The 25,000-nt window shown below is 49.1% G+C and overlaps 1 protein-coding gene across 1 annotated transcript in view; it reads right to left on the bottom strand.

The window, feature by feature from the left end:
* The window catches only part of npas3 (neuronal PAS domain protein 3), a 148,463-nt gene that overhangs the window by 35,174 nt on the left and 88,289 nt on the right, over positions 1-25,000 (bottom strand). Inside the window, exon 6 of the mRNA XM_028395966.1 lies at positions 18,682-18,771. Coding sequence (XP_028251767.1) covers positions 18,682-18,771 — 90 coding nt within the window. The remainder of the gene's footprint in view (positions 1-18,681; positions 18,772-25,000) is intronic.

Below are 25,000 nucleotides of genomic sequence, written 5' to 3'. Positions count from 1 at the left end.
AAAAGCACGAACCTCTCAGACTGTGTTCAGGCTGTGTTCTGACTGTGTTCTGACTGTTCTCAGACTGTTCTCAGACTGTGTTCTGACTGTTCTCAGGCTGTTCTCAGACTGTTATCTGACTGTTCTCAGGCTGTTCTCAGGCTGTGTTCTGACTGTTCTCAGGCTGTTCTCAGGCTGTGTTCTGACTGTTCTCAGACTGTTCTCAGGCTGTGTTCTGACTGTTCTCAGACTGTTCTCAGACTGTGTTCTGACTGTTCTCAGGCTGTTCTCAGACTGTTCTCTGACTGTTCTCAGGCTGTTCTCAGGCTGTGTTCTGACTGTTCTCAGGCTGTTCTCAGGCTGTGTTCTGACTGTTCTCAGACTGTTCTCAGACTGTGTTCTGACTGTTCTCAGACTGTTCTCAGACTGTTCTCAGACTGTTCTCTGACTGTTCTCAGGCTGTTCTCAGGCTGTGTTCTGACTGTTCTCAGGCTGTTCTCAGGCTGTGTTCTGACTGTTCTCAGACTGTTCTCAGGCTGTGTTCTGACTGTTCTCAGACTGTTCTCAGACTGTTCTCAGACTGTTCTCAGACTGTTCTCAGGCTGTTCAGACTGTTCTCAGAATGTGTTCAGACTGTGTTCAGACTGTTCTCAGACTATTCTCAGACTGTTCTCAGACTGTGTTCAGGCTGTTCTCAGACTGTGTTCAGACTGTTCTCAGGCTGTTCCCAGGCTGTTCTCAGACTGTTCTCAGGCTGTTCTCAGACTGTGTTCAGACTGTGTTCAGACTGTGTTCAGGCTGTTCTCAGACTGTGTTCAGACTGTGTTCAGACTGTGTTCAGACTGTTTTCAGGCTGTGTTCAGACTGTGTTCAGGCTGTGTTCAGACTGTGTTCAGACTGTTCTCAGACTGTGTTCAGACTGTGTTCAGACTGTGTTCAGACTGTTCTCAGACTGTGTTCAGACTGTGTTCAGGCTGTTCTCAGACTGTGTTCAGACTGTTCTCAGACTGTGTTCAGACTGTGTTCAGACTGTGTTCAGACTGTTTTCAGGCTGTGTTCAGACTGTGTTCAGGCTGTTCTCAGACTGTGTTCAGACTGTGTTCAGGCTGTTCTCAGACTGTGTTCAGACTGTTCTCAGGCTGTTCTCAGACTGTGTTCAGGCTGTTCTCAGACTGTGTTCAGACTGTTCTCAGGCTGTTCCCAGGCTGTTCTCAGGCTGTTCTCAGACTGTTCTCAGGCTGTTCTCAGGCTGTTCTCAGGCTGTTCTCAGACTGTTCTCAGGCTGTTCTCAGACTGTGTTCAGACTGTGTTCAGACTGTGTTCAGACTGTTCTCAGACTGTGTTCAGACTGTGTTCAGACTGTTTTCAGGCTGTTCTCAGACTGTGTTCAGACTGTTCTCAGGCTGTTCTCAGACTGTTCTCAGACTGTGTTCAGACTGTTCTCAGGCTGTTCTCAGGCTGTTCTCAGGCTGTTCTCAGACTGTTCTCAGGCTGTTCTCAGACTGTGTTCAGACTGTGTTCAGACTGTGTTCTGACTGTTCTCAGACTGTGTTCAGACTGTGTTCAGACTGTTATCTGGACTCTGCAGATGTTCCATCATTACATGTACACGGTTGATATGAGCCTCTGTATGAACACTGCAGGAGGATGAATATAACTTCAACATCAGATTAAAAAATACAAAACCAACAACAGTGTGTGAACACACCAAACAACTCATTAAAACATCTCGTGTATACACAGTGTGTGTCTGTGTGTGTGTGTGTGTGCGCAGTAGGACTCAGTAGAGTCCTTTTTTGTATTTGTTTTGTAATTTACTATAAATGGGAAAGTGTGTGTTTGTCTGCTGCTCACGTGTTGATACTTTTTTTCTGTGTGTGTGTGTTTGTGTGTTTGTGTGTCTACAGCGCAATTAATTGAGCAGCAATTGGAATGCGTCGCTGCAGCCTGTTGTGAGCCCCCACAGGGCTTTAAATGCAGGCACACACACACACACACTGAAATGGTAGAAAACACAGGAAAACACCGAGCCCTGTCACACACACACACACACACACACACACACACACACACACACTCACACAGTGGTGTTCCCTCAGGATCTCCACAGTCAGCAGCTGTGACCTTGACAAGAGCAACACAACGCGCTGCTCTCTCTCTCTCTCGCTCAGTGTTTCTCTGCCTCTCTGTCAGTCTGTGTGTGTGTGTGTGTGTGTGTGTGCGTGTGTGCGCGTCGTCATTCATGTTCTTTATCGTCGTTTTTTTGTCGCCTCCTTTCCTCTCCTGTCCTTCAGCCTCTCTCTCCCCCTGTGGCGGCAGGTGGTAAAGACACTGACGTGTAATGTTACGTTATTAAAACTCTCAGCTTGGCTTCAGTGTTAATTAAAAGACTCCTGATCGAGTTCTTGTTTCTTATTGGTTGATTTTAAATAAACAGATCAGCGCAGACTTTGTCCACATGGTGGCAGCACCATCAGACAGAGACTCTCTGAATGTTGGTCATGTGACTCCATCATCACACACATCACAGAATAATGAGGTCTGATGGACACTCTGGTCTCACTCATGATGCGTTTAAGGACCCTCAGAAAAGTGAAAGTCTCATGACTTTTTTGTTTCTGTTTTTAAAGTTTCGTCAAGACTAAAAAATTTAACCCATAATGCACCTGTGATATCTGCATTAAAGGTACACACACACACAGCGATGACAGCAGCTCCCTGAATGGACTTGTCAAGGACTCATCATCTGCTGTCTCTCACCTTTACACAGTGCCTGATAACAAAAGACACACACACACACACAGACACACACACACTCCTGTCAGTACGCTGAGTGAAGCCTCAGAGCTGCGACTCTTCTGTCTGTTCATGTTAGTGAGGTTTAATATTCCAAGTCTCTCAGAGGGCCTCCAAAGTGAACATGAAGCACGGTACTCACACACACACACACACACACACACACACACACAGACACACACACAGACAGCTCCTGTTTTAACCCTTGAGGTGAATCTGAATTATCACTCACTCAGTTATCAACCTTCTACACCTGCTGGGTGTCTGGATCCTCCAGAAACAAAGAGTCCACTCCAACCAGACTCAGTACAAACATGAAGTCCTGTCCCCCTCAGCAGGACGCCATGATGGAGTCACATGACCAACACTCAGAGAGTCTCTGTCTGACCTGCAGCTTCCTGCAGCTGATCTCTGTCTGAACACCTGAGTGATTTTGCACACACACTCTGCCTGCAGACAGGATGGAGCTGACCAATCCGAGCACTCTGGCTGATCATGTGACCGGACCAAATTAAAATAAAACAACCTGTCCCTGATGTACATACTAATATATATTTTGTCTGTTCTCATTCTTCAGTCACATAATGAGGAAACATCTGCGGCGCCGTCCCGCCTCAGCGAGGAGCAGGAGTTGTGGTCGGTGCTCCGCCTCCTCTCTGATGGAGGCGATAGCCGCCGCTCAGTATCTGCAAAACAACTGGGAGCCGTCGCCTTTTGACTGCGTCTGATTATGTATGAGTTGTCTATTAGATAGGGATTTAGGGAACATGAGCTATACTGTATATCTGGATATGATCTGAGGACAATCTGTGGGCTTCAAACGGAGGGGGAGACGCCGGCTGACGGAGAGCCTTCACTATCTGAAATGACTGTTTGTTTTCAATTTCACATTCCAGCTGATTTCCTCTGGATCGGGGCAGAGCGAGGTTATTACTGACAGGCAGCATCCACGCCCTGTGTGTGTCTGTGTGTGTGTGTCACCATTCAAATTAGGTCTGTGAGTATCTGAAACATGCAGCAGGAGTGTGATCATGGTTTAAGCTCCATAAACACAAACAGACTCACTATCATCAAAATCACGTCTGTAAAAACAGCGTCAGTCATCATACGTCTACACAACCACAACTACTGAGAGACTGAACTGAGCACTGTCAGTGCTGCAGTCAGTGCTGCAGTCAGTGCTGCAGTCAGTGCTGCAGTCAGTGCTCTGTCAGTGCTGCTGTCAGTGCTGTGCTGCAGTCAGTGCTGCAGTCAGTGCTGCAGTCAGTGCTGCGGAGTGTGTGTGTGTGTTGTTGTGTACCTGTGTGTGTTGTTGTGTACCTGTGTGTGTTGTTGGTCTCTGTGTGTGTTGTTGGTCTCTGTGTGTGTGTTGTTGTGTACCTGTGTGTGTTGTTGGTCTCTGTGTGTGTGTGTTGTTGTGTACCTGTGTGTGTGTTGTGTACCTGTGTGTGTTGTTGTGTACCTGTGTGTGTGTTGTGTACCTGTGTGTGTTGTTGTGTACCTGTGTGTGTTGTTGGTCTCTGTGTGTGTTGTTGGTCTGTGTGTGTGTTGTTGTGTACCTGTGTGTGTTGTTGGTCTCTGTGTGTGTTGTTGTGTACCTGTGTGTGTTGTTGGTCTCTGTGTGTGTTGTTGGTCTGTGTGTGTGTTGTTGTGTACCTGTGTGTGTTGTTGGTCTCTGTGTGTGTTGTTGTGTACCTGTGTGTGTTGTTGGTCTCTGTGTGTGTGTTGTTGGTCTGTGTGTGTGTTGTTGGTCTCTGTGTGTGTTGTTGGTCTGTGTGTGTGTTGTTGTGTACCTGTGTGTGTTGTTGGTCTCTGTGTGTGTGTTGTTGGTCTGTGTGTGTGTTGTTGGTCTCTGTGTGTGTTGTTGGTCTGTGTGTGTGTTGTTGTGTACCTGTGTGTGTTGTTGGTCTCTGTGTGTGTTGTTGGTCTGTGTGTGTGTTGTTGTGTACCTGTGTGTGTTGTTGGTCTCTGTGTGTGTTGTTGTGTACCTGTGTGTGTTGTTGGTCTCTGTGTGTGTTGTTGTGTACCTGTGTGTGTTGTTGGTCTCTGTGTGTGTTGTTGGTCTCTGTGTGTGTTGTTGGTCTCTGTGTGTGTGTTGTTGTGTACCTGTGTGTGTTGTTGGTCTCTGTGTGTGTTGTTGGTCTCTGTGTGTGTGTTGTTGGTCTGTGTGTGTGTTGTTGGTCTCTGTGTGTGTTGTTGGTCTCTGTGTGTGTTGTTGTGTATCTCTGTGTGTTGTTGGTCTGTGTGTGTGTCTCTGTCAGGTAGACGAGTCATTATTCTTGGCTGACAGCGCTCAGCTCCTCAGGTAATGAATTCTCCTCCAGATAAAGAAAATAAAAAAATCATCTTTAATTTCTCCGCCTCGCTGTCGTGTAAACTCTGATTCTTTCCACGCCGGCGCGCCGGGTTCACCGCCCTGCCGCTCCCTGCCTGCTCTGCTATGAGTGCAGTGCGAAGCAAAGGATGGAAGAACCGCCATCACACACAGACACACACAGACACACCAGAATTCAAACTGGAAAGACCCAACATGTAAAGAATTTTTAGTCAATACACAACAGCGCCCCCTCCAGGACAGAAAGGTGCTGCATTAAATAAAGGACGCGTGCATCACTCTGAGTCTGACAAGCAGCTGTTTAACTGATGATCAGTCACACACACACACACACACACACACACGTGCATACACAATAACCTCACACAGCCAGCAAGGAGGTGGGCTGCTAATTTACACCTGAGCCGCCTCACACACACACACACACACACACACACACTCAGGATGCTGGTCCCTGATGTGCGCTGCATTTGTTTTATGCTCCATCTGCTCCCTCTCCCCTCTGTGCCATTACAGTTAAAGTACATCTCAGCTCTACGGGTGCAGACAGGGGACAAAAAGGACGTTCAGTCCTCACTCAGGCAGCTGCAGCTTCATGTGCAGGAGCGTGGACATAAAATCATTTTACAAATACTTCAGGTCCATCTTTGCTTCTTGTCTTTTTAAAATCCTGGTTTGGATTCGTGGACAAACTCTGATGGTCTGCAGGTCTCTGTCTGCAGGTCTCTGTCTGTCTGTAGGTCTCTGTCTGCAGGTCTCTGGTCTCAGGTCTCTGTCTGCTGGTCTCAGGTCTCAGGTCTCAGGTCTCTGTCTGCTGGTCTCAGGTCTCAGGTCTCTGGTCTCAGGTCTCAGGTCTCAGGTCTCAGGTCTCTGTCTGCTGGTCTCAGATCTCTGGTCTCAGGTCTCAGGTCTCTGTCTGCTGGTCTCAGGTCTCTGTCTGCTGGTCTCAGGTCTCAGGTCTCAGGTCTCAGGTCTCAGGTCTCTGTCTGCTGGTCTCAGGTCTCAGGTCTCAGGTCTCAGGTCTCAGGTCTCTGTCTGCTGGTCTCAGGTCTCAGGTCTCAGGTCTCAGGTCTGTGGTCTCAGGTCTCAGGTCTCAGGTCTCAGGTCTCAGGTCTCTGTCTGCTGGTCTCAGGTCTCAGGTCTCAGGTCTCTGTCTGCTGGTCTCAGGTCTCAGGTCTCAGGTCTCTGGTCTCAGGTCTCAGGTCTCAGGTCTCAGGTCTCTGGTCTCAGGTCTCAGGTCTCTGTCTGGTGGTCTCAGGTCTCAGGTCTCAGGTCTCAGGTCTCTGGTCTCTGGTCTCAGGTCTCAGGTCTCAGGTCTCTGTCTGCTGGTCTCAGGTCTCAGGTCTCAGGTCTCAGGTCTCTGGTCTCAGGTCTCAGGTCTCTGTCTGCTGGTCTCAGGTCTCAGGTCTCAGGTCTCTGGTCTCAGGTCTCAGGTCTCTGTCTGCTGGTCTCAGGTCTCAGGTCTCAGGTCTCTGGTCTCTGGTCTCAGGTCTCTGTCTGCAGAGCCGTGATTTGCAGTAATTGCACAGAACGTTTCTCTTTTTCTTTCCCTGTGATTTTAATTCACGGACGACTCGCTCGTTCACCTGATAACACTAATCCAGCTGCCATCCAGCTCCTGGCCGCGCTGAGCTGTAATTTTATTTTGACGGGTGATTTGTCCGTCTGCTTCCTGTCAGGAGGACACTTTTTAAAGACGTCCTCGCAGGCTCAGAGCTGAGACTTGACATCACGCTAACATACATAACATACAGTATCTAACCTGACCCCAAAGAGCCGAGCATGCCCGACCTGCACCCTCCATCCCGGACTTCAGGCATCACCGTGATGTGTTCAGGGCCCGTTGGACAACACATCGACGTTTGGTTATACTGCAGCTCTGTGTGTGTGTGTGGTCTTGGTGGCCATTGAGAAACATGAGGTGTTTCACTCCTCCTGTCTCGGCCCATGTGTTCCATTAAAAGTACAATCGATTGATACACACACACACACACACACACAGGCCGTGATAATCAGTAACAGAGTTAATACGTTGCTCCGTTTCATCGACAGAAACGAAAAGAAAAGGTTTCAGTCTCAGCTGACATTTATTCTTTAGTTATGAGGCACTTACTGCACCTGTGTGTGTGTGTGTCTGTGTGTGTGTGTGTGTGTCTGTGTGTGTGTGTGTGTGTGTGTGTGTGTGTGTGTCTGTGTGTCTGTGTGTCTGTGTGTGTCTGTGTGTGTGTGTGTCTGTGTGTGTGTGTGTGTCTGTGTGTCTGTGTGTGTGTCTGTGTGTCTGTGTGTGTGTGTGTCAGTTTATTTTAATCTTTAATACTTTTAAAAATCAGAAACAATCATAACAAATATGACAATATGTAAATATTTGTTGTGAGTATAAGGTATGAACCGTGTTATTAAATGTGTGAACGTGTGGTTACTGTAAGCGAGGCGGTGAAATGAACCCAGCTGATCTGGCGTCAGATGTGTCAGGTGTTATGACCCTGCAGCCATCTTTCATTAACGGGTTATCAGAGCTTCATAATGCAGAACGAGCTGCAGCCAAAAAAAAACGCAAAGCGGCGAAATAATCATTACAATTAAAGCGCGCTATCGCTAATAACGAGGCTGCCACACAGTGGGCTAATCTCCCCGTGATGCTGGATTCATTATAGATAGAAGTGAACCGTAATGACATTATGATTTCAACATGGCCGCCGCTCTGAATGAAAATGAGCGCTTCTATCACGTGTGTACCTGAAGTTTGACTTCCAGTGACACACATGTTGACGTGTTTCCTTCTAGAACTTTCTGTCCTGAAGTCAGACACGTCTCAGTGCTTGAACACGTGTGTCCTGCATCTTTGTGTGGTCGGGGGGCGGGGCCTCGTCGTGGTGAACCACGTGATGGAGGTCAGCAGCCACTGACCTGCTCTTATAACAATAAACCATTTCCGAGTCCGTCGGTGATTTGACCCTGAGTGGATCACTCCAAGGCTCAGACATAAACCACCAAAAGCTGCAGTTCCTCCTGTGGCCACTAGCAGCTGGTCCTAAAGTCCAAACAGCTCAACATGTTCACACTGCCCTGTTCAGTCTGATCATTCCTCTGGCTCTTTATCCATATGTGGAGTAACCGGTCGGTTAGGTAGACTCCATGCAGAGCTCACATGCTGACATCACAACAGACCAAAGACCCAGCGGACAGACGGACAGACTGCGACAGGGTCCAGGTCCAGGGTCCAGGTCACATGATCAATGTAAGAGATCCTCAGTGTGTGCTGCTTCCTCCTCCCCCTCCTCCACCTCCTCCTCCCCTCCTCCTCCCCCTCCCCCTCCTCCTCCTCCCCTCCCCCTCCTCCTCCTCCCCCTCCTCCTCCTCCTCCTCCCCTCCTCCCCCTCCCCCTCCCCCTCCCTCCTCCTCCTCCTCCCCTCCTCCTCTAACATCTTCCTCTCAGCTCCATCTCTTTCTCATTACAGATCCATTTCTTTCTCTTTAAACCTCTTTTCCCTGCACTGTCTCTCCCTCTCTGCTGCTGTCTTGTCCTAATCTGCCCCCCCTCCCCCCTCCCCTCTCCCCCTCTCCTCCCCCCTCCCCCTCTCCTCCCCTCTCCCCCTCTCCCCCTCTCCTCCTCCTCACTGTGTAATGCAGGATAAAGACACTGGGATCACATATGGCCGAGTGGTAATGGCGGCGCGCCACTTAAATCCACTCATTTAAGTGCAAATCGGTGTCATTCTGGAGCTGCCGAGCAGATGCTGGGCCATGTCAGCATAACTGGATGTGACCACCGCCGTGTGTGTGTGTGTGTGTGTGTGTGTGCGCTCTGTAACCCCTATGGATTGTGATAAAAGTAGCTGCTCCTTAAATGCAGAAAACAGATAAATTGATAGGCGATTGAAGCGAGGGGGATTTGTGTACGTGGCTCTGTTTGAAAGTAGAGTGTGAGAGTGTGTGTGTGTGTGTGTGTGTGTGCGTGTGTTTCTTGCTCTAAGTGTTACTTTGAAAGGAGTTTTCAGCATTTGAGGGAAGGTTTGTCTCCAGATGACCTGGGCTGACTGACACTGATCGGACCTGTGGGTCCAGGGGGGCTTTGAAGGATCCAGATGGTCCTTAGGAAGGGGGACACAGCTGCCACAGCTGCTGAGGGACAGACATGAGGAACACCAGGCTGGAGTTTCCTCCTGGACTGAAGGAGGACCCTGACAGGATGAGGTGATGCAGACATGGTGTTTTGTGTTTAAGCCTTCCTGGCGGGTTCCTCGGTGTCTCTGTTCACTTCCTGCTGCAGCAGGTTCTGCCTCTTGGCTCCGCCTGCCTTCCTTCCATCTTTCCTCCCTTTCTGGTCTCATCATCCCTCCTTCTCCTCCCTGACTTCCCTCCCCTGGCAGACTCTCCCTCCCTTCTCCTCCTCCTCCCACTCTCCTCTCCTCCTCCAGGTGTTTCGCAGGGATAAAGGATTGATGAAGCCATCAACTCTCTTCTCTTGACATTTACAAAAAACCCTCCAAGCAAACACCTCCCCCCTTCCTCCCTCTCTCCCTCTCTCCCTCCTTCGCCTCTCTCTCTCTCTCTCTCTGTCGTTATCTCCCTGCAGAGCTACCTCGCTCATCGCTTGCCCAACCACATCATTAAGACCCGGTAATTAGGCCTCATTTGTAAAGCCTGTGTAAATAAAGGGCCCATAATGGTCGGGATATCATTCACACTGAGGCGTAAACTAGACATTTCTGTGTGTGTGTGTGTGTGTGTGTGTGTGTTATAGGACACATTAGGAAATTAGCTCATGTGTCATTAGAGTGGAGGTGAGTGTCTGAAAAGTTGCCTGTGAGTGTGTGTCTGTGTGAGCAAGAGCGATAGAGGCAGAAGTGTATTTAGAAGACCAACTTAATCACTGTGTGTGTGTGTGTGTGTGTGTGTGTGTGTGTGTGTGTGTGTGTGTGTGTGTGTGTGTTCTGACTCATCGCAGGAGATGAGCACAGGTGTCATCAGTCAGAGGGACCACAGAGTGTGTGCAGTGTAAAGGTCTGGGATTTATAGGTGTGACAGACAGCAGCATCACTGGGGTCATGTTGGAACTGACACTAAAACCTACATTTCCCAAGATGCAACTTGGCAGCTTGTTGGCCACGGTCAGCCTGGTTACATAAAAATGATGCCACAGTGACGGACTGTGGAGGGGACGGACTGTGGAGGAGACGGACTGTGGAGGGGACGGACTGTGGAGGGGACGGACTGTGGAGGAGACGGACTGTGGAGGGGACGGACTGTGGAGGGGACGGACTGAGGAGACGGACTGTGGAGGGGACGGACTGTGGAGGGGACGGACTGTGGAGGGGACGGACTGTGGAGGGGACGGACAGCACTGTGGTAGAAGCAGCCATGATGGCACACTGAAGGCTCACCAGTCTGAAGACACAGTGTCATTAGCTGTTAGACTCTGATCGGGTCCTTTGAGCTGCACAGTAAAGACAGAGACAGCAGCAGTGGGTCTCCGTAGGCCTCTGGCTCATGGACGGGAAGATGGACAAACATGCGCAGGTCCCAGTGTGAGGGAAGCTGACGAGTGTCCACAAAATGAGAGACTTTGTGAGGAACCCCTGAGATCCATGTGGACATTCAGAGGACTTCAAGGACGGTCTGTGTGGACTGTCCCCCAAAGGCCAAAGGCTCTGACCACACACCAGGGACTGACCAGGGACTCCTGAGTCTCCACCAAAGACTCAGAATCCATGTTGTCTTCTGGTTTGAAGCAGACGCTGCACTGTCCTCTGAATCACTCTGTCCGTGGTCTTGAAGGACGCCTGAAGGAGCTCTGAAGACTTTCCTCAGATGCTGTACTCCTGGCAGTAAATGCGCTGCTGCCTCTCTGAGGGTCAGTATCACTCTGAGAGTCATCTCACCTTCGGATCAATATGTTTTCCTATCGATCAGCCCAGCAGCCCGAATGGCAAGTGTCAATCAATCAGGGCCTGCCGATAAAAATGATTGCTTGTCGATGTGTTTATTTGCATTTAATGATCTTAATTATCATTCCTGAAGCACGACACAGCACCTCAGCTCTCACTCACTCTGAGCTCTGTCCTTCCTCTCCTCCTCCTCCTCCTCCTCCTCCTCCTCCTCCTCTGCTTATTAATCCAGGACTCCTCCCTTCATCTTCATCTTCTCCCACATATATTCCTGCTGCTGTGTTATAACATGGAGGGAACACGTGGTGAGCAGGGGGAGCATGCATGCTACCACACCACAGCAAGTGAAGCCATTAAAGGGTTAATAGTGAATGGAAAATGTCCCTGTGACCGTGCATTCTGTATTAAACTCCAGAAACCACAGTGTCACATCTGAGCATTCACGGTGCCAAGACACTGATGGTGGAGCAGAGGAACTAAAAACACCTGAAGATCCACAGGCAGGGTGAAGACTCGTAGAGTCCCCCCAGAGACCAACATTCAGCCCAGGCAGTACGGGACAGAGACAGACATGGTCTGACAGCAGGTCAGCTCCTTCCTCCTGGTTTAAGTGAGGATGTGTCACAAACATCATGCTCAGAAACCATCATCATTCCGAGGATTTTCTCAGGAAATGCTAAAGGTCTCTGTGAATTCAGCCCCAGCTGTGTTCCAAAGAACCAGTTACTGTGAGCGCAGCTGATCTGTCACTTCAACCAATCAGGAGGGGCCAGCTAGCATGTAGCAGTTAGCACACACACACACACACACACACACACACACACACACACACACACACACACACACACACACACACACACACACACACACACACACACACACACCAGGAATAAGTCACACAGTATAAAGCCCTCCACCATGCACTTATGTACACACTCCTCCCTCACTTCAATAAAACAAGCATCAATTGTGCGCTGATCTCTTTACAGCTTCCACCGCATCAAAGTAACGGCCGGCTGTAAATCTGAGGAGGAGGAGGAGGAAGAGGAAGAAGAGGAGGGGGAGGAGGAGGAGGAAGAAGAGGAGAGGGAGGAAGAGGAGGAGGAAGAGGAAGAAGAGGAGAGGGAGGAAGAGGAGGAAGAGGAGGAGGAGGAAGAGGAGGAGGGAGAGGAGGAGGAAGGAGGAGGAGTAGGAAGAGGAAGAAGAGGAGGGGGAGGAAGAGGAGGAGGAGAGACAGGAGGGGGAGGGAGGAGGAGGAAGAGGAGGAAGAGGAAGAGGAGGAAGAGGAGGGCCATCATTTCACACTCATTGATAAATAAGGTTTGATTAGTTTAATGTTTATCATGATGTTTCATCATAAAGTCCTGTCCTCCTCAGCAGCCAGCAGGACGCCATGATGGAGTCACTGTGAGCAGCAGTCACATGACCAACACTGAGGCGTCCTGCTGGGACAGAATCCTGTTTCATGTCCTCAGACTGTTGATTCCAGCCGTCCTCCTGAAGGTCGGCGTTCCCGCCTCACCTTCACGAAGCACGAAGCAGCCGCCTGACGGAGCGAGCGTGGAGCGGGTCAGAACCTCAGCTCACCTTCCACCGCCGCTCACACCTCTAATGCATGAAGAGAAGGAGTGTGTGTGTGTGTGTGTGTGTGTGTGTGTCCTTCAGCGGGTCAGAGCCCTGCTCCACCTCCTGCTGTCTGTCTGCCTGTAATGTATGAAAGCGTCTGTTCTGACTTTAAATCCTCGCCGTGCAGGCGGAGCCTCACCTCTGACCTCACACCGCAGCTTCATCCATTTCAATGGCAGCCGTCTATAAAGCCCTGTGTCTAGACGCCGCACACACACACACACACACTGCATACATATGGATGGAGGCACAGAGCGGGGACACCTCACAGCAGAAAGATGAAGCTGTGTCTGGGATTATTTTTATAGAAAATACCTCAGATCTGTTCTAATCTGTGTTTGTGTTACATGAAGTTTACACACAGTGCTTCAACATTCAGAAGACACATGTACAAACATCAAAAATGGTCAGAATTATCCGGTCATGTCTGATTTGTGGGGCACTGACCAGCTGTTTGAAGCAGCGGTGCATTCTGGGACATGGAGTTCATCACCACCGGCCTCTGGGTCAGCCTCAGCTCTTTGTGATGACTGTGTCATGTTGTTGTTGTTCTCAGTGACGGCTGTGTCTGTATGTTTTACTGTGTGTGTGTTTATGCGTACACCTGCCCTCTTAGTGATCTAATTGAGACGTGTTTAGGTGTGTGTGTGTGTGTGTGTGCAGCAGATGGTTGTGTGTCCTCTGCCTGATGGTCCAGAGGAATATAATAACTGTGTCATCCCGGCCAGACCCAAATTAGTCTGCTGGATTATTGCCCGTTACGCCCAAATATGGTCACCAGCCAGCTTCCCCTAATGCCAGGTCGGCATATGCAGCGGCATGGGAGGGCAGACACACACACAGACACACACATACACACACACACACACAGACACACACACAGACACACACAGACACACACTACATGCATGATACGTTTAATATAAAGGCTTTAAAATGAGTCACTGTGAGAAAAATGTCGAAAAGCTTTCTAATCCACAACACACCAACAACCTAACAACCCACACACCAACAACCCAACACATCAACACACCAACAACCCAACACATCAACACACCAACAACCCAACACATCAACACACCAACAACCCAACACATCAACACACCAACACACCAACAACCCAACACATCAACACACCAACACACCAACAACCCAACACATCAACACACCAACAACCCACACACCAACAACCCAACACATCAACACACCAACAACCCACACACCAACAACCCAACACACCAACAACCCACACACCAACAACCCAACACATCAACACACCAACAACCCACACACCAACAACCCAACACACCAACAACCCACACACCAACAACCCACACACCAACAACCCAACACACCAACAACCCACACACCAGCAACCCAACACACCAACAACCCACACACCAACAACCCAACACATCAACACACCAACAACCCAACACACCAACAACCCACACACCAACAACCCACACACCAACAACCCAACACATCAACACACCAACAACCCAACGCATCAACACATCAACACACCAACAACCCACACACCAACAACCCAACACATCAACACACCAACAACCCAACACATCAACACATCAACACACCAACAACCCAACACATCAACACACCAACAACCCACACATCAACAACCCAACACATCAACACACCAACAACCTAACACACCAACAACCCACACACCAACAACCCACACACCAACAACCCAACACACCAACAACCCACACACCAACAACCCACACACCAACAACCCAACACATCAACACACCAACAACCTAACACACCAACAACCCAACACATCAACACACCAACAACCCAACACATCAACACATCAACACACCAACAACCCAACACATCAACACACCAACAACCCAACAACCCACACACCAACAACCCAACACATCAACACACCAACAACCTAACACACCAACAACCCACACACCAACGACCTAACACATCAACACACACACCCTCCATGCTGCTGAACATGAAACATTTGATTCAGAGCATGTTTTCGTATCACTGTGTGAAAACAGGTGGAGTGAGCCTTTAAACCCTTCTGTCAGATTGATATGTGCGGGGCTCTCGACACACAGACACACACACAGTCTCTCTCTCCTTTTGTTCAGTGGATTGAGTTGGCCTGCTTCCACTGTGTGTGTGTCAGAGGTGTGTGAAGCGATTTGTTTCTGTCTTTGTCATTTAAAGAGGCTCTGCAGTGTTCAGCCCCGCTGACACACACACACACACACACACAAACACACACACATGTGCAAGGTCATTTTGCTCACACGCACCAATGCACATGAGGGTTATTGTGCTCAGCACACACACACAGGGTCATTGGAAAGTGAGGCAGAGCCTGATCTCTGCTCTCTTTCACTCCCATCCACATTCCCTCAGAGACAACTGGAAATAATACACACACACAGACACACACACAGGTTCCTCTCTCCTCCCAGTACTCCCAGTGGGCAGCTGCTGGTCTGCAGGGGAGCACTGAATGAATTAGCAATAAGCTCCAGCAGGCAGTCAGACTGTGGCTCCTCCACACACCTGAAAACACCATCCGACCACACCAGCCTCCAACAGGCGGCAGAAACTCACACCTGCATCCTCCTCCTCCTCATCATCCTCCTCCTCATCATCATCATCATCATGATCATCACCATCATAAAAATATTCTGACATACACATACATTTACCATCAAATATCTTAGTTCTAATGTTGAATATCTACATTTTTATCTTCTAATGTTTCAGAATGTTTTTCTTGAAAATCTGTAAATTGATCATATCTTAAATATCAAACAATATAATTTTTAAAATAATTTTTATATTTTTAATAATATATTTATTTTGACGTTTACAACTTGAATCAGAAAATATGTTTTTCCTTCTTATACCTATAATTTTGAACCCTCATAGTTTGAGCATATTTAAATACAATAATCTATATTTCACTGTTTTACATGTTAATGTATATTTTAATGTATATTTTGCAGTTACTTTACTTTGATTACTTCAAATGAATGTCATTTATATTTAATGTGTTTATTTGGTTTAATTGTAAATATATCATTATCAATATATGATAATACAGTCAGTTCCTCTTCCTCTCCCACCTTTGTTCCTCCTCCTCGGCTCTCCTCTCCTGCCTTGTGTGTTGGAGACATGGAGGTCGGCCATTTGCATGAGGTCAAAGAGGGGCATTCTGGGAGATGGAGGAGGGAGGAGACGATGATGAGGAGGAGGAGGGGTGGGCAGGAGGAAGGTCACAGTTAATTGAGCCACCCCACTGAACTCACACACACACACAGATTCATAATTGATGACTCCAGAGCTGCCGTGTCGTTCTGATAATATAATATCGATAATAATTATAATATAGTGTGTGAGTGAGGTGGAGGGATGGACAGGAGGAGGAGGAAAAGAGCTGAGAATAGTGAAAAATGAAAGCGGGAGACAGGTGAGGAAGAGGAGCAAAGAGCAGGAGAGGAAGAGTGAAAGGAAGAGGTGAGGAAGAGCATGACAGCTGAAAAACTGTGAGGGGCAGGACGGAGAGGAAGAAGGGAGAGCAGCCATTTTTCTTTCCTTACTCCACACTGTGTGTGTCTGTGTGTGTGTGTGTGTGTGTGTGTGTGTGTGAGAGTGTGTGTGTGTGTATGCGTGTGTGTGTGTCTGTGTGTGTGTGTGTGTGTGTGTGTGTGTGAGAGAGTGTGTGTGTCTGTGTGTGTGTTGCCCGGTGTGAATAGGAGGTGTATTAGCATGCTGACAGGAAGCTACAGGAGGTTATCTGGACCTCGGAGTGCTTCCTCTGTTGTGACTGATCGCCGCGACGACACGCCGGGGGGGGGGGGGGGGGGGCTCAGGGCGGACAAACGGAGAGAGAGTCACACCCTCACAGATACCACACCAACAATTCAACAAGTTTGTCATCATTATTCCACTTTAAGAGCAGCCTGAGGACAGATCCAGCTGTCCCCTGTCCATGTGAGGACCAGAGCTGTCCTGTCTGTGGACGCTGCAGACACAGACTCCTGCGGCATCGTTCTTCCTCTGTCCTCACAGAGCCACAGAAACTTTGACTGCACTCAAGTTTAGAAAGCGAGTGAGAGGAGGGGGGGGGGTAACTTTACTCAGCAGCCATGTTTAATTACAGCTCCACTCTTTGTTAATGAGTCCATTAACGGCCTGTTTGATTGGCCGGCCACGTTCTCCGTCTCCCTGACGAGACGGCAAAGAAACCAGTTAAACCCACAAATCCTCCTCACACATAAATCTGCCTGCAGATCGTCTGAGCGCGGCCACCGAGCGAGAAAATTCATAACCTCGTCAATTTGTCAAAAGGCTTAAAATCCCCCCCCCCCCTCCTCCACCTCCTCCACCCTCCATTTTTTCCTCGGCACGCCACGATCTAATTAAAGCTGAAAAATAATTAGCGATATATTTTCCTTGCTTTAAAGAAAGGATGGAGCGGGCAGTGATTAAAGCAGGGGAGCAGGAGGAAGAGCAATTAGGCTGCGGAGCTGTGTACACATGTAGGATTACAGGGCGAGGCCGGGACCGGCGCGCTCGCCGCTCTCTCTCTGACTTCCTTTAAAGCGTGCCACTTCTTCAGCAGCTGATAAAAGCTGAGCTACAAGATAACCAGCGCGGCGCCGCTCAGGGGCCCCATCTGACAATTAATCAATTATTTGATAGAAATCATCAATCAATCTGTGTGAGGGAATTAATCCAAGGGCGGGGGGTGGGGGTTAGAGACAGATAGAGACGGAGCGATGCACCGTCCCCTTTAATCTGGTGAACTGATGGCAGATCATCTGCAGAGTTCACTGAGGGGACTCATCATGGAGGACTTCCTGTTTGTGAGAGACCGGCAGCTGATTGGAGGAACCAGCTGTCCATCGGCCAATCAGAAGCATAACAAGGATCTCAGCAAGTAAACACCATCACAAACCGCAGTTCCTCCAGCGTCCACTAGAGGCCGGCTCCACCTGTGAGTCAGCCCCCACAGACCTCCACCTGTGCAGGTGATGCTGCTAACATGGCCGCCCGACTCCAACAGCTCAACAGCACACAGCGTCTCAGACAGACGCAGAGACGTCCCACAGACTGTGGACACATGAGGACAAAACACACACTCACAAAGCTCGGGCTGAGCTTTAACGCAGCATGAGGCCAGAGCCTCCACCCAGTGGACGCAGCAGCCGTCATGTCCTCCATCTTTATACACAGTCTGTGGTCCAAGATGTTTTATAGCACGTCAGAAGAAGAAATAATATTATAAATATTATTATTTAGAACTGAGGCTGTGAAGTAAACACACACACACAGCTCAGCAACAGACTTATTAGTGTCTCCAAGGTCAATGTGCCGACCTTCAAGATGGACGCCTGTCTTTATTAACAGGAACGGGTGGAGAGTGAACCAATTGAGACGCAGAGCTCGTCACTGAGCTGACAAAGTACAATGAAGTGTCCACACAAACACACACACACACACACACACACACACACACACACACACACACACACACACACACACACACACACACACACACACTCACTCACACACACAGCAATAAAATATGCGTTGTCGCTCGCTGCACAAATCAACAACCGTCCGACGAGCTGATGAGATTTTAAATGAGCCTTAATTTGTTGGGAATTGTCTTCGGTAATGATAGGAGAGAGAGAGAGAGACAAAGACAGAGAGAGACAGAGAGAGAGAGACAAAGACAGAGAGAGACAAAGACAGAGAGAGACAGAGAGAGAGAGAGACAAAGACAGAGAGAGACAGAGAGAGAGAGAGACAAAGACAGAGAGAGACAGAGAGCGAGAGAGACAAAGACAGAGAGAGACAGAGAGAGAGAGACAGAGACAGAGACAGAGAGAGAGAGACAGAGAGAGAGAGATAAAAACAGAGAGAGAGAGAGAGAGAGAGACAGAGACAGAGGCAGAGAGAGACAGAGAGACAGAGACAGAGAGACAGAGACAGAGAGAGCAAAGAAACAGCTTTATAAACACACAGACAGACAGGACGTACCTGTGACAGTCCCAGGTAGATGGAGACGGTCTCAGAGATGTAGAGGAAGCGTCCCTCCTTGTTTAGTGCAAATACGAACCCGTCCAGAGACTGAAAGACAGAGAGGACAGAGGTGGACGTTAAGAGTGAAACAGAGTGCAGCTCCCTGCTGACTGAAGAGTCAGACACCTGCACGCAGGAGAGGAAGTCAGCAGGAAGTCATGTTTGTGTTGTGATGCCAGCTCATCCGCTAACAGACACACAGCTGCTAAATGCAGCCACACACTGAGCGGATAAAAGCACGACATCCAAACTGCTGCAGGTGACCTGGATGTAACCCAGCTCATGAACCTCAGCAACAGCTGATGTTACAGCTAACTGGCTAAATCTAGCTTCATCATGCTAATGCTCAGACAAACAGTGTGATGACAGGCTGGTGTCTGAGTGACGGTGACACACACACACACACACACACACACACACACACACACACGACAGACGCACACACACACAGACACACACACACACACGACAGACACACACACACACACGACAGACGCACACACACACAGACACAGACAGACGCACACACACACGCAACACACACACACACACAGAGACGCACGCACACACACACACAGCAGCACACACGCACACACACACACGCACACACAGACACACACACACAGCAGCACACACGCACACACACAGCAGCACACAGATATCTGAGTGTGTCCAATGTTGTATTTACGTGACGATCACGCTGCAGCCCTCCAGCACACACACACACACACACACGCGGGTCTGAGTGTGTCTAATGCTGTCGTTATGTGAGGATCATGGCAGAACACTCGACTCGTTGAGCACAATACACTGATTCACACACACAGGCAGTAACACTGCAGGTCAGGCAGGTTAATTACATGTGGTTCCCTACTGCTGCTGATACACACTGTGTGTGTGTGTGTGTGTGTGTGTCTGCTGCCTCTCTCTCTCCAGTGTGTGAGCAGATGACAGAATGAGTACAATGTTGATCAGTTTTAACAGTAGGGTTTCAACACTGTATTTTCATGTAAGGTGCTGTTTGCTGTCGACCTTTACCCTCACATGACCGTCTTTAAACACGCATGTGTGTGTGTGTGTGTGTCTAGCTGCGCCCTGCCTGTGTCCATTTAGTCTGCCCTGTCAGCTAATGAGATGCTAATGACATGTTAATCGTCAATGAGCCTCATCAATGTCCATCCATGCTGGGCTCCTTATTAACACACACAGCCCCTGTGTGTGTGTGTGTGTGTGTGTGTGTGTGGTCAGTCTCTGGTCCACATTGCAGCTCTTCATGTTGACGCCCTTCACAATAAAATGTCCTCTAATCAGCCAATTATCCTCAGCTGACGCTTAGACGTAGCATTCATGCTAACAAGCGGAACAAAAGTGAGGACTGACTGGATATATATGTATTATCTACTGAAGATAGCGTGCTAACAAGCTAGCTGTGTAACACCACTGTGAACCACTAGGGGGAGTTAAAGATGTGGAGGTGACGGCGATGTGAGAGCTTTTATTTTCTCGGGTTTATCATCTGGTCTGATTGAGGTCCAGGTTTAGCACCAAGCAGCTGCAGGTGAGGGGAAGCAAATCTGTGCGTTTCACAGGGATTAAACCGGATTAATTAGAATTGGAAAGCGAGTTGAAAGGTGGAAGCGTGTGTGTGTGTGTGTGTGTAAATTAGGCTGATATGACGCTGATGTAAACAGCCTGGCACACACACACACAGATGTGCGGTAAACAAATATAACCTCGTGCCTCCTCTGGCTGGTCTCTGGTTGCCTCTCTGAGGTTAAACAGGCCTCAGATTATCGCAGCTCAGGCAGCAGGCGCCGCTCTCGGTCTGTCTGTTTCCTCGCCGTCTCCTGGTTTACAGCAGGAACCATGTACAAGGTCGGCGGGGTCTTCAAAGGTCAGGGAAAGGTTGTGCGATGCACAAAGGTCGGTGGTAACACTGGGTTTGTTCTCTGCTGACATTTCTGCAGCCTGAACACAGTGTTGTTACAGAAGCAGCTGTAATTTACAGAGTGAGTTAAACTTTAATCCAGGTTTCTTTATATTCTTTATATTTTATCAGCTTATTCATCTATTTTTGAAACGTTGCTGTGTTGTTGTTTGGCTTTGAAGGTGTGTGTGAAGGTGCTGTATGAATAAATAAAGTCCATGTGTGAGCAGAAGAACAACAGACTCACACAAACACCTGATGAAGGCAGACAACAGCTGCAGCTACACACCATCACTGCTGTCTGTGTACTGTGTTGCTACTTTTCTTAGCATGCTAATCGGCTAGCCCTGGCACACAGGAGGAGGTACAGTCTGTATCATGTGTGCTAACAAGCCTGGTGTGTCCACCTTCAGAAGCTGCAGTTCAGCCAGCGTCCACTAGAGGCTGCCTCCGACAGTGAGGGAGGTGACACATGGGACAACAAGTGGGAACGACAACAGGAAGTGACGTCCAGACGGCTGCCTGCCTACCCATCATTCACCTGTCCTCCTGCTGTCACACACATCACAGCGACCTGTGTGAGCGTGCACACTGATCCCTGTCAGCTGACCTCAGCCTGCGCCATGATGCTGCTGCCGCCCTTTGTTCTCCTCACGTGTATTTGCATATTAATAACACATACGGACACACTGGGACTGCAGACTGGTGTGTGTGTGTGTGTGTGTGCAGCTATGTTCCCAAATCTGTGTATGAATCACCATATGTGTGTGTGTCTCAACCAAGGACGAGTCTCACACACAGTAATAAAGTAACAATACAAACAAATGCAGAACACACACACACACACACAGGCAGTCATCATCTCTATCTTTTCTCCTCTCTCTCTCTCTCTCTCTCTCTCTCACACACACACCCCGTGGCGTGTGTGTGTGTCTTTATGAAATCACAGAGGCTCTGACCGCCTCATAGTAATTATGCTAATTGCCTGGATGCCCTTGCCTTTATTTATGCGGCGCTGCTAAGATAAATAAAAGGAAATTGCTTTGGATCTAACTGTATTCATTTCAGCATGCTAACTAGAACACTAGCGCTCGCTGCGCTCTGTGTGTGTGTGTGGAGGGGGGGGGGGTGTTCACAGATTTGTTTACCCTTCACAAATTCTGCAGGTAATTGCAATTTTGATTGTATATTTATTTATTTCATTCTGTGTGTTTGATGCACTCTGTGTGTACGACAGAGTGTGTGTGTGTGTGTGTGTGTGTGTGTGCACTTCCTGTCTCATAATGAAAGGTGTTGTTCTGTTAACTGTCTGACTGTTGTGCAGTGAAACTAAACACTCACAGACTTTACACATCAGGAACAGAAAGCAGCAGCCTTCAGGCTCAGACCTGAAGCCCATGTGGAAGTGTCAGAACTTGTAGTTCACGCTGCAGCCACTGGGGGCTGGCTCCAGCAGCGAGCCAGGTACAAAAACCACTCTGGTCTCAGATGATAGGTTCTCTTCTAGTGTCAGCTGTACAGGGGGTGAATTTTTTTACAACTCACTCGTTTTAATTTTATTCGGATATTAAATTACGCCTAATTATGGGCGTTGCCGCTTGAGTGACAGGTGGTTATCGTATCACAGTGCGAGTTTCCTGCTTCCACGATCGCCCACCCCCCTAAACCCCGCTCGTGCTCCCCCTCTTTGTCCATATTTGGAGTTTGGACGGACGTGGCGCTGCCAACATGGTGGCGGTCAGTGCGTCCCGGAACCTCCCACCGAGCCTCAGAACGGCTCTTCAGAAACAAACGGGTGACGTCACGGAAGCTCTGTCCATAGTTTTTACTGTCAGTGGGAACAGCGCACAGCGTCTGTCTCCCCCTTCTGGCAGTCAGACTAATTACAACACAATTGATGTGTAGAGCTAAGCTAACCTAGCATGAGGAGTGGGTTATTCGGTTAACGATGCTAACTTGAGGTGCTAATGAGGAAGTTAGCATCAGCCTGGTCCCCGTGACCGCCGGACAGTCAGGTGTCTCCTTCGGCTTTTGGACGCCTGGACAAAATGATCTCAGCTTGCAGAGACTCCGTCTCCATGGTAACAGCCGCTACACTCTTCGCCACGCAAAGAGTCTCTGAGCACCTTAATCCAGCTCATGTTACTCCTCCTGTCCACATTCATCCTCTCCAGAGGATGAACCATCTGGACTTCAAAGGCTACCCTATAAGCCTCCTGTGGCGCCACCTTCAGGACAAACTTTATATGCACGAACACACACCTAAAGGCGCTCATAAAGAGACTGACATCAGTGCATACAAACCTCAGTGTCAGGCCACACACAGGAGAAGAAGGAACACACGCACACACACACACACACACACACACACACACACACACATACTCACACACACACTCACACACACTCACGTCTAAATCTGGGCATTCAGACACTAAAAGAAAGAATTGCAATTGATTAGTGAGCACTGCTGAATGGCTCGCTCCCTCTGCTTCCCACCTCCTGCAGATTACTGCATCGATCGCCCTCACACACACACACACACACACACACACACACACACACACACAGCACAGAACAGATGAGGCCATCTTTTAACCATTCACAACGACCGGTTTAAATGTTACTGTCTAGCTCTTTGCCTCTTAATGACAAATGGAAAAACAGACTGTGTGTGTGTGTGTGTGAGGGGGGGGGGCAAATGAATTGTAAGACAGCAGAAAGATGAAGCGGGCTGTGATGTATGGGAAAAGAAGAAATAAAGAAATGATGAAACAAAGAGGAGGCGAGTAAAGGTGCAGGGAGAGCGACAAAGAGAAACACAGAGAACATGAACAACAGCACACACACCGTCAGTACACACACACACACCGTCAGGACACACACACACACACCATCAGGACACACACACACACCATCAGGACACACACACACACACACACCATCAGGACACACACACACACACCATCAGTACACACACACACACACCGTCAGTACACACACACACACACTGTCAGTACACACACACACACACAGTCAGTACACACACACTGCTGTATGATTCTTGAGTTTTTTAACCCATGCTACGATGCTTGTCTACAGCTGCACAGGTGTGTTATGTTTTTATGGTCAAACAGGTCGTAAGGGGGCTCAGAGCTGGTGAAGGGGCCCTGCTCCATTCTGTCAGGTGTGAGGACATGTTGTGTCTGTGTGTGTGTCTCTGTGTGTCTCTCTGTGTGTGTGTCTGTGTCTCTGTGTGTGTCTCTGTGTGTGTGTCTGTGTGTGTGTCTCTGTGCGCTCTCTGTGTGTGTGTCTGTGTGTGTGCGCTCTCTGCACACAGCATATGGTTCTTTACAGTCAGACCTGCTGGTTTGAAGGAGCGGTCCTCTCACTCCCAGGTCACACATGAGCCTCAGCTGGAGCAGCAGCTCCTCGGCTGCAGCGAACATAAAGTCGGACCATAAACACACACAGCGGCTTCTCTGCTGAGCCGAACCTCCACAACTCCCGATACACAGACGTTAGTGTTCAGAGCTCTGAAGCTCCATGTGAGGACCAGAGCTGCAGACAGACTCCAGCAGCTGTCCCTGCCCGGGACCAGCAGCTCTGCACCACCCAGCAGCTCTGCACCACCAGGCTCACCACTAAACGCCTCTAAAAGAAAAGTGGATATATTCTGAGAAAATGGAAATGATGTCATACTGTGGGAGGAGCCTGCATCACAGAGTCAGGAGGGTTAAACTTCCTGTTAGAGAGCTGAAGTGCTTCCTGTCCAACTAATGTACTGACGAGCAGCATCAAGAATCACACTGACATTCTGCCTGCAAAGGTCACACACACACACACACACATAAGGGCAAACACTCAAATCAACACACACAACATCTTGCTATCATTGCCAAGTCCAAAAGGTCAACTTCATGCTGATTGGTGATAGAACTATCAAATGAACCAATCAATAATGAGGAGGAGGAGGAAGAGGAGGACTCTAGAGAGAGAGAGAGAGAGAGAGAAGGAAGAAGAGAAAAATCAGGTTTGGACAGAGAGGAGAGTAGGAGGAAGAGGAAGGTGCAGAAAGGTCAACATGTCAATACAGAGGAGAGGAGGAGGAGTCAGGGAGGAGGGAGGAGGGGGAGTCATGGAGGAGGGGGAATCAGGGAGGAGGGGGAGTCATGGAGGAGGGGGAGTCATGGAGGAGGGTGAGGAGGGGGAGTCAGGGAGGAGGGAGAGTCATGGAGGAGGGGGAGTCAGGGAGGAGGGAGGAGGGGGAGTCAGGGAGGAGGGGGAGTCCGGGAGGAGGGAGGAGGGGGAGTCAGGGAGGAGGGAGGAGGGGGAGTCAGGGAGGAGGGG

This window comes from Parambassis ranga, chromosome 22 (assembly GCF_900634625.1).
Source record: "Parambassis ranga chromosome 22, fParRan2.1, whole genome shotgun sequence".
NCBI classification, from domain to species: domain Eukaryota; kingdom Metazoa; phylum Chordata; class Actinopteri; family Ambassidae; genus Parambassis; species Parambassis ranga.
This window is presented reverse-complemented; position numbering and strand designations above follow the sequence as displayed.